This window comes from Bos javanicus, chromosome 5 (assembly GCF_032452875.1).
Source record: "Bos javanicus breed banteng chromosome 5, ARS-OSU_banteng_1.0, whole genome shotgun sequence".
NCBI lineage: Eukaryota > Metazoa > Chordata > Mammalia > Artiodactyla > Bovidae > Bos > Bos javanicus.
In genome coordinates, this window is record NC_083872.1 from 110069939 (window position 1) to 110079932 (window position 9994).

General features: G+C 54.9%; 2 protein-coding genes across 7 annotated transcripts; both read left to right on the forward strand.

Annotated features, from left to right (window-relative positions):
• Positions 1 to 600: 600 nt before the first annotated feature.
• LOC133248368 (histone H1.0) lies at positions 601 to 2806 on the forward strand. Its single transcript, XM_061418477.1, has one exon. The coding sequence runs from the start codon at positions 867 to 869 to the stop codon at positions 1449 to 1451; it is 585 nt and encodes a 194-aa protein (XP_061274461.1). The 5' UTR covers positions 601 to 866; the 3' UTR covers positions 1452 to 2806.
• A 106-nt stretch (positions 2807 to 2912) lies between these two features.
• Positions 2913 to 9986, forward strand: GCAT (glycine C-acetyltransferase). 6 transcript variants are annotated; one of them, XM_061418468.1, is made up of 9 exons: positions 2913 to 3530; positions 5006 to 5136; positions 6632 to 6733; positions 7190 to 7336; positions 7937 to 8091; positions 8228 to 8379; positions 8486 to 8657; positions 9263 to 9384; positions 9667 to 9986. In XM_061418468.1, the coding sequence occupies exons 1-9, from the start codon at positions 3335 to 3337 to the stop codon at positions 9816 to 9818; spliced, it is 1329 nt and encodes a 442-aa protein (XP_061274452.1). In that variant the 5' UTR covers positions 2913 to 3334; the 3' UTR covers positions 9819 to 9986. The 6 variants fall into 6 exon arrangements, with proteins under 6 accessions (XP_061274452.1, XP_061274453.1, XP_061274454.1 ...); XM_061418469.1 differs by having other exon boundaries at positions 8228 to 8310; XM_061418474.1 differs by lacking the exon at positions 2913 to 3530 and adding an exon at positions 5906 to 6094 and having other exon boundaries at positions 5047 to 5136.
• The last annotated feature ends 8 nt before the right edge of the window (positions 9987 to 9994 follow it).

The window sequence follows — 9994 nt, forward strand, 5'->3', positions numbered from 1 at the left end:
TGGCCTGAGAGATGGTAGAGGTGCGGGGGGCCCAGTGGCAGGATGACCCCCGAGAGGTGACCGGACCCCGGGGGAGCGACCCCTCCCCCCTGTCCCAGCTCGGCCCGGCTGGGAGTCGCCCGTCTCGGGGCCGCGTGTGTTAGTTGGGGCCGCTTTCGGGCCGCTCTGCTGGGCTGGGGGATCCCGCCGCGGGCCAGGAGTGGGGTCTCCGGTAGCCCCAGGGGGGAGCTTTCCTACGGGGGTTTTCAAGCAGCGGAACTCCCAGGCCCCGCAGAGCCAGCCCCCCGCAAAGGGGAAATGTGCCGGCGCGCCAGCGGTCCTCAGCGCTGTTTGGGGCGCGTGGCGGGCGCGGGGGGCGGCGGCCGAGGCAGCTGGACGCCTGGCGGAGGAGCTCAGAGAGCCAGGCAGCGGCCCGGAGCGGCGGCGGGGAGCAGGAAGGCCCGGGCTGGGGGGAAAGGTCGGATTTGCTCGGCGGAAGAAACACAGATGGCGGCGGCGCGGCGCCATTCTGGGCCGGGAGCAGGCAGCCAGCAGCCCTGTCCTCACCGCGGTCCGCCCGCCGCCGCTAAATACCCGGATGCGCCGCCCGAGCGCCAGACGCGGAGCTGGGAAAAGGGAGGCAGAAGAGGAGGAGGCGGAGGCAGAGCCGGGCGCCGAGACCGACCGACAGACCGGCGGGGCTGGGCCACGCAGACACGGCCCAGTGAGCCCTCCCCGCGACCCGAGCCGGGCCCCCGAGCGCCGGCCTCTGGACTGGCCTGGGAGCCAGAGGCTCCAGAGCAGATCCCGAATCAGGCTTTCCTCGGTTTCCGACGAGGGCTGGCCCTTTGGAAGGTGCCTTCAACAGCAGGACCAGGCAGGCCACCATGACCGAGAACTCCACGTCCACCCCTGCGGCCAAGCCCAAGCGGGCCAAGGCCTCCAAGAAGTCCACAGACCACCCCAAGTATTCAGACATGATCGTGGCCGCCATCCAAGCAGAGAAGAACCGCGCTGGTTCCTCGCGCCAGTCCATCCAGAAGTACATCAAGAGCCACTACAAGGTGGGTGAGAACGCGGACTCCCAGATCAAGTTGTCCATCAAGCGCTTGGTCACCACTGGAGTCCTCAAACAGACCAAAGGGGTGGGTGCCTCGGGGTCTTTCCGCCTGGCCAAGAGCGACGAGCCCAAAAGGTCCGTGGCCTTCAAGAAGACGAAGAAGGAAGTCAAGAAGGTGGCCACGCCAAAGAAGGCAGCCAAGCCCAAGAAGGCTGCCTCCAAAGCCCCAAGCAAGAAGCCCAAAGCCACCCCAGTCAAGAAGGCCAAGAAGAAGCCGGCTGCCACGCCCAAGAAAACCAAAAAACCTAAGACTGTCAAAGCCAAGCCAGTCAAGGCATCCAAGCCTAAGAAGACCAAGCCAGTGAAGCCCAAAGCCAAGTCCAGTGCCAAGAGGACAGGCAAGAAGAAGTGACAATGAGGCTTTTCTTGTGGACACTCCTGCCTGTCTATTTTCTGTAAATACTTTATCCTCCTCTCTTGGTCTCATCTGCCATCCTTTGCCCCTTTCCCTTCTCACTTTGTAAAGAGAATTTGTATTCCTCAGAAATTAGGGAATAATACATTTTTCCTTAACCAACCATGCAAGGACAGCAACAACAAATATCTCTGTAATGATGAGAATGTACTTTAGTTTTATTTGTTACTAATCTGCCTGTGGGTTTGGGAATTTGGGTGGGTTTGTGTGTTTTCTTTAGTTGGGTGGTTGGTTCACTCTGAAGGTAAAAGTCGGTGGGGTTGGGTGGAGGAATGGGCAAGGTAGTTTGTTGGGGCTAGGTGACAGGGAGCCCAGGAACTGTTAAGATTTGTAGGAGTTCCTCAGAGACTATCAGGCTTTAAGTTGAGCACTCCTTGTGAGAGTTTCAGAACCTTGGTGGGGAGGAGAGAGGGATGGCAGCAGCTGGCCGGCAAAAGAGGTAGATGGGGGTGGGGGGAAGCCCTCTCTTGGCTGTCTGCCACCTTCCCGTGGTGAGAGTGGGACGTCCAAACCCAGTTTCCTTCTCACTTCTGTTAGTCTGTCCCTGTGGCCTCTCGATTGTCCTAGAGAACCGGAGGGGGGGTTAAAGTGACAGCTGGTCCTAGAAACTGTAGCTTTTTTCAGTCAGCTAGAAACTAGCCACTGGGGGGGTTTCTGTGGATTCAGAAAGTCTCCTGTTAAATGGGAGTGGAAACTTTAGGGGAAGAGTGAGGAGTCAGCCAAGTGCCTCAGTGTGCCCCTGTTGAAACTTGGGTTTTTCCACACAATTGTTTCCTAGGAAGACCTTTTTCCTTTCCCCCCTGATTTTTGGTTCCTCTTGTATAAGAGGTGGCTTTGCTTGGCAGTCCAGTGGGGCTTCAGCCCTACCACCCACCACTTAAAAACCTCCAGACCTCTTTACTTTTTTTATATGTAGTGGTAGACCGGGGGCGGGGTGGGGGGAGGGCGGGGAGTGGACAGTAAGACATACTGCAGTCGACTTTGAATTGCTAAGTAGTTTTACAGAGCTAGGTCTGGTGTGTGTGTGTGTATGTGTGTATGTATATATATGTGTATGTATGTATGTGTGTGTGCATATATACATATCTAGGGCTAGTACTTAACGTTTCACACCCGGGAGCTGGGAGAAAAAACCCTGTACAGTCTTTCCTTTTTTTTTTTTTTAAATAGGCGCGCTTGCGCTCTCCCCACCCCCCTCGCCCCTTTTTATTTTTAAATAAGTGTTATTTGTGCCTGGAAGAACTTGCTGTCTTTGTAATTTTCAAACTTTAAAATAAAATTTAAAAAAGAAATCTGAGCGGTGTGTTTTTCCATACTTCTAAAACTGAAGGAGAATGCAGAGCAATATGGTGGTCGAAACCTGGGGGCTTTTGCACCTAAGCACTGGGGAGAGTTCCAAGAGCTCGACAGAACCCAAGAAACCTTAGGGCCGGAGCATATGGAACGTCCCTCAGCCTGCTTTTAGGCGCCCGCCTCCCGCGTCCAGAGGGCGTGCCTACCTTCCGGGAGGTGTGTGTAGGCAGGGCATGGGAATGGGGTGGGGGTCTGGTGGGTCTGGCCCTGATGTGCCTTCCAACCCCCGTCGCCTCCTCTCCCCCAACACGGACAGCTCCAGTCTCAACTTACAAGTCACTCCACTTTCGTCCTCTTCCGATCCCGCCAGGTCCCGCCCTCCTCTTCCTAGGTCCGCTTCCCTGCCCTAGAGCAGGGCCCTTCTCGCTCCGATTGGCTGCCGGGGCCCAGCCCCCGCACGTGATCACGCCGCGGCCTAGGTGCGCAAGGACCTGAGCGGGCAGTCTAGCTCCGGCGAGGTGGGCAAAATGTGGGCTGGCCGCGTCCTGCATGCTGCGCTCTCCCGGGCCCCCCGCGAGAGCCGGGCGCAGTCAGCGCTGGCTCAGCTGCGTGGCATCCTGGAGGAGGAGCTGGAAAGCATCCGCGGAGCTGGCACCTGGAAGAGCGAGCGGGTCATCACGTCCCGTCAGGGGCCGCACATCCACGTGGACGGCGCCCCGGGAGGTAACTACCCCCTCCTGGGAATCGCCAGACCTGGCCGGGTTTCGGGGGGCCGTCCTGAGGGTTTCGCTGGAGTGGAGGTCCTGGAAGCAGTGAGCGGGCCGGAGCACAGGCACACGTAGCCGCTGCTGGACCGTTTCCCATCTGTCAGGCCGACTTGCCTTTTCCCACGGTTAATTTTAACCTGATTAGATCCGTTCCCCCAGAAGAAGGTAATTTGCCCTTTGAGCACCTTTTTTATTTAGAGGCCAGGGCTCAATCCGAGATCCAGCCTGTGAGAACATAAGGAAGAAAGAGAGACAGCCGGTTGGCTCCCACCATACGGATTCAAGAAAGGGTGATTCAAGAAAGGGAGGCAGTAGCAAGAAATCCCGCATTTCTAGAGCTGCTGCTTTGTTCAGATTTCTGCTAATTGCTGCGCCTGCACTCCTGCAAATCTCAAAACATGGGCATGACTGGTCCCATTTACAAACGAAGAGACGCTGATGCTCATAGATTTGAAGTGTCTTGCCTATAAACCCCCAGCTAGCTGCAGGAAGAGCTGGGCTTTTAGTGTAGGTCTTCTGGTATATTGGAGCTGGAAGGTCACATAACTGTCCATAGAGACCAACTTTCTGGCCAAAATCACTGTTTGAGCAAGGGGCTTGAGGGCTGCCCCACAAGTCAGATTGTGAACTGGCCCACCAGGCCGCCCTGGTTTCTGTCATCTGTGGTCATTGCTCATCTTGTTTGTGCCAGGACCCAGGTGGGTGCTGGTTACCAATAGGCCTCCAAACCTGCCTTCTGCCCAGGAAATAGGCCTGGAATATTTGGTGCTGTTGTGCTTATTTGTAAAACAGAGGTCTCTATCCTCCTCCAGGGAACCTTGGAGCAGATCAAACAGTGGGAAATTAGGAGACCCAGGTTCCCATCCTGTTTTGCCTCTCCCAAACTGAATAAACCTTGCCCTCTTGGAGCCTTAATTTCCTCCCTGGATCAGCTGTGTCCACTTTGGGCTTTAAAATGCAAGGGTCAAGGTCTCAAGAGAGGCCACCCTGCTGAGCATACTGTTCTGTACCAGGCAGCAAAGTCAACTGTGTGGAGTTTGGAGACCATCACAGGGCTCTGTGATGCCCTCTTCTTTTACCCAGGAAAGAGCCAAGGGCCAGATGAGGGGTTACTGGTTTTCTTCAGAGATAGGAGAAGCCAGAGAGGAAGGGCTGGGGGTGAATGTGATCCAAAGCTTCTCATTCTCCAAGGTGCTGCTCTGGGAGTCCATTTCTGCCCCTCCCTCTCCTGCAGCTGTTGAATTTGGTGCCTGCTAGGGGCTCCCCACTCCCCAACCTGGCCTCTGCCCCAGAACAGATGGTGCTCTGTGGTTGTTGCCTCATCAAGGGCAACTTCAGGTTCATTTCCTCTCCTGAGTCCCCAGGGCCTGGCACCTTTACAGGCCCTGATTGTCCTGAGCTCCTGTGTCCATCCCCTGTCCTCTGTCTCAGGAATTATTAACTTCTGTGCCAACAACTACCTGGGCCTGAGCAGCCACCCTGAGGTCATTCAGGCAGGTCTGCGGACCCTAAAGGAGTTTGGAGCCGGCCTTAGCTCTGTCCGCTTCATCTGTGGCACCCAGGTACACTGAGGGTGTGGCCCAGGCTGGGGCGGGGGAGGACGGGGTGGTCCCCAGTGTTGGCCACTGACCTCAGGTGTCTGCTTCTGCAGTCAGCAGGGCTGGTTAGGCAATTCAGCTCATCCCAGAACTCTAGGCCCGTGCTTAGCCCCAGTGCTGTTCACTGGGAAAACTGGGTTCAAGCTTCTGTTTTGTTGTGAAGCCTTGGACAAGAAATTTAACCTCTCAGAGCATCCATTTCCCCACCCACAGAACAGAGCTTCTTACCTGTTCCTCTTCAAGAAAGGAAGAATAGAAGGCAGGGATTGAGATAGAGGTTTTTGGAGCTATTCTGCCTGAGTTTGGTTTCTAGTACCACCATATATTGGTTCTGTTACCATGGGCAAGTGTCTTAACTTGTCTGAGCATCAATGCCTTCATTGGTAAAGTGGGAATAATAATACTTAATAAGATTATCCCAAATTAAAGAGTTAATAGTGGGTTGGCAAAAAAGTTCATTCAAGTTTTTCCATAACTTCTTACAGAAAACCCTGAATGAACTTTCTGGCCAACCCAATACATGTAAAAATGCTTAGAACAAGGCCTGGCACATAGCAGTGCTCAATAAATTGTTGCTTAATTATTTTATTTTGTAAATGTTACAAAATGAACTCTATACATGAAACTTACAGTGCTTACTGTGTAACATGTGCTATTTTAAGAACATTGCAAATTACTCCTTAATGCAGATAATAATCCCAAGTTCTAAGAGCTATTCTTGCCCATGTTCTAGAGATGAGGACACTGAAGCCCTGAGAAGTTAATTTTCTTGCCCAGAGCACCCAGCCTGTTGTGATGGAACTTGAACCTATATGGCCTCGCTCAAGAGTCAGTGCTTCTGAGTCCTTGTGATTATTATTATTTGTCCTCTCAGAAAGGTGAAGGTGAAATGAATGGAACTTTTGACTTCCAACCAGGGCAGGTAATTCTGGACAGCTTCAAAATCTAGCAATTGGAGGCCCAAATGAACCTAGAGTTACTTATGTAATCCTCCTTTTTGGCATTAAACAACAGAAAAAGGCGCTTAGGGACTTCTGTCATGATCCATTGGTTAAGACTCTGTGCTTCCACTGCAGGGGGCGCAGATTTGATCTTTGATCCCTGGTCAGGGAACTAAGATCCTGCATGCTGTGTGGTGTGGCAAAAAAATAAATTAATTAAAGGAAAATAAAGAAAAAATAGAAAAAAAAAGGGTACTCAGTTTGAAAGAGAAAATATCTTCCTTTGCCATTAGCTTCATAATTCTACCATCAGACCCCCACTGTAAAAGGAAAACCCAACCAGGAAGAGGGGCACCTAGTGGGCCCCTAATGCTTCAGATTCCTGTGTTGGCTCTGGGTGAACCCTTGTGGTGCAAAAAGCAGGGGGAGGGTGTGTTTGTGGCTCTGAGCCTCTGTCCCCGGGGCTTGTCCCACGTGGCCCCAAAGGCGTTACTGTGTGCTTCACCCCTTTACTTCAGAGCATCCACAAAGACCTAGAAGCAAAGATAGCCCGCTTCCACCAAAGGGAGGATGCCATCCTCTATCCCAGCTGTTTTGATGCCAACGCCGGCCTCTTTGAGGTGTGTGACGCCATGGGTGGGAGTTGGTGAGGCCTACCAGGCTGTGCAGGGCTTGGGAGAACTTGGCAGGATGCCAGGGCCATGTCAAGAGGCTCCAGTGCCCATTTCTTTGGAGGTCAAGGTTGGGCCAGCAGGTGTCCAGGAGGAATCCTGGGGCTTACGAGGAGGCCAGCTTCCAGGGCATTTGGGAGGTAACCTACATCAGCTGGAAGGCTGAGGGTGTTAGGGGCCAGGCATTCATCAAACATGTTCTCACCTGCTTTTGCTAGAGCAGGGCCCCTGATTCAGCCCAGTCCTGGAATGCCTGGGGATCAAGATAGAGACAGAGGGCTCCTTGCCTCCCTGCCCAGAAGAATGCCTGGTTGGCAGTGAAATATTGATTCAGGGGGAGTCATGAGGGAGGGAGAACCCCATGGTGGTTGGGTGATGGCTCTACTTGTGACTGCCTTCCACCAGGCACTGCTGACTTCGGAGGACGCAGTCCTGTCGGATGAGCTGAACCATGCCTCCATCATCGATGGCATCCGTCTGTGCAAGGCCCACAAGTACCGCTACCGCCACCTGGATATGGCTGATCTGGAGGCCAAGCTGCAGGAGGCCCAGGTGCGGCAGGGCCTCGCACTTCCAGGGCCAAGGACTGGTCTTATCCTCAGCCTCCCCCGCAAACTGCCCCCTACCCCGGTGAAGGAAAAGAGGCTTGCAGAAGCCGTCTCCTCACTCACAGGCAAATAGCCTGAAAGTTCGAAACAGCCAAGATCTGAACCCAGATCCTCAGACCCAACATGACTTAGCAACTAAATAACATCAACAATCTCAGACCCAAAACTTTATCCCATGGCACAAAGCTGTTTTGAGTTTGAGGAAGCACCTTATGTGTGGCAGGCCCCTGCCCAGCATCAGAGTGGGATAAGCTTATGGACAAAACTAACCCCACCCCACTCTGCCCTCTGGAGAGGAGACTGGGAGCATTCTCACTGCCCAGTGGCTAAGTATGTCTCCAGACTGCCCTGGAAGAGATGGGGAAGGCCCAGAGAGGCCCAGAGGAGGGAGAGCATGTGCCAGCCTCAGCACGAGGGTACATGTGTGCTCCCTCTGTTATGGGCACTGGGTAGAGTGAACCTTAAGAGCGCCAAGCAGCACAGAAAGGGAGAGACTTGGTCCAACTCGTGATACCAGCCACTGCCTTCTGTATCTTCCCTGCAGAAGCATCGGCTGCGCCTGGTGGCCACTGATGGGGCCTTTTCCATGGATGGTGACATCGCACCCCTGCAGGAGATCTGCCGCCTTGCCTCTCAATATGGTGCCTTAGTCTTTGTGGACGAAAGCCACGCCACTGGCTTCCTGGGGGCCACAGGACGGTGGGAGCACACGGCCCCTGAAGCCTTGGGTTGGACTCGTCAGGGTGGGTGGGAAACCACAAGGCCAGCCCCTACGCCCAACCCATGAGCCTAGGTGCTCAGGTGGCCATGGTGGTAGTGGCAGCTTCCCTTGCAGGGGCACAGATGAGCTGCTGGGGGTGATGGACCAAGTCACCATCATCAACTCCACACTGGGGAAGGCCCTGGGCGGAGCATCAGGTGCCTGCAGGCTTGGGCCCCTGGGCTCCCTTTATCTGCATGCACGGCCCTGGAGGGGACTTGGGGGAGGTAGGAAGGGGAGGCCTGGGGCTGCAGGGAAGAAGACAGCATGGACGGTCCTCTCAGGAGGACCATGGGGTAAGCTCTGGCTCCTTGTTCTCACCCTTGTTCTCAGGGGGCTACACGACTGGGCCTGGAGCCCTGGTATCCCTGCTACGGCAGCGTGCCCGGCCCTACCTCTTCTCCAACAGCCTGCCCCCTGCTGCTGTCGGCTGTGCCTCCAAGGCCCTGGACCTGCTCATGGAGAGCAACGCCATCGTCCAGTCTATGGCGGCCAAGACCCTGCGGTGCGGTCCTGGGCAGGGTGGGGCCAGCAGGGCCAAGGGAGCTGGTGGGGGCCTGCCCTGTGTGCCTGCACAGGCCCGTAACTCCCTGCCTTTGCGTCCTGCCTCTGCCCACCTCCATGTCCCCAGTGGGTTGCACTGGGACTTGTCTCTCTTAATCAGGGGCTACCTGCTTGCCCCGCCCTCTTCTCTCTGTCTGTCTTTTCCTTCCATTTCTTGGCGCATTTCATGTGTTTTTATTTTTTTATTTTTTGGCCCTACTGCCTGTGGGATCTTAGTTCCCCAACCAAGGATCGAACCCACACTCCCTGCATTGGAAGTATGGAGTATTAATCACTGGACTCCCAGGGAAGTCTCCCCGGTGCATTTCTTTGCAAATGATCCTGCATTCCCCCTTCTTGTACAGTCCTGTCTTTCTGCCTTCCTAATTGGTCTTCCTGCTCCTCTGCCTCTTTCCCCATCTGCCTCTCAGGGTCAGCATCTCTGTCTTTTTTGGTCCCTCCTGCAGACTTGGCCACAAGCCTTGGGTCACATCCATGTCCATCAGGAGTGGGTGTGATTGCTCCACAGTCCCCCAACTACCAGTGACACCCAGCTCATGCCCACAGATTCCGCAGTCAGATGGAGGCTGCTGGCTTCACCATCTCAGGAGCCAATCACCCCATCTGCCCTGTGATGCTGGGTGACGCTCGGCTGGCCTTAAACATAGCGGATGACATGCTTAAGAGAGGTAAGGAGGGCGGGGCTTGAGATGTGGCTGTGGGTCCTAAAAGAAAAGGAGGGAACCCTTAGACTGTGAATATTCCCTCTTCCCCCAGCCCTACTACCTTTCTTAGATCAGATATCTGTCCAAGCTTGAAAACCCTAGGCCATGAGGCAGTCCCAGGTTTGAGAGACCTTTGGCAGCTCCCTTGCCCTCTGTAGCCCCTAGAAAAGTAGGAGCTATCTGTCATGCCCCCAGAACCTGCCTGGCTCTGGTGAGCCCCAGCTTGAACCCTCTCTACCCTCACAGGCATCTTTGTCATTGGGTTCAGCTACCCTGTGGTCCCCAAAGGCAAGGCCCGGATCCGAGTCCAGATCTCAGCAGTGCACAGTGAGGAGGACATTGACCGCTGTGTGGAGGCCTTCGTGGAGGTGGGGCGACTGCACGGCGCGCTGCCTTGAGTTCTGGGTAGTGACAAGCAGGGCCGAGGTCCCCCTCCCAACACAGTGAAAAGGGGGGCCTTTGATCAGCCCAGGCTAGAAGCTCTCAGCTCTGTCAGTCCTGGCGCCAGGCTGGGATGAGGCCTGTGCTTGTGGGTGTGAGGTTAAAGCAACAGTGTGAAAATCGGCTGTGATGT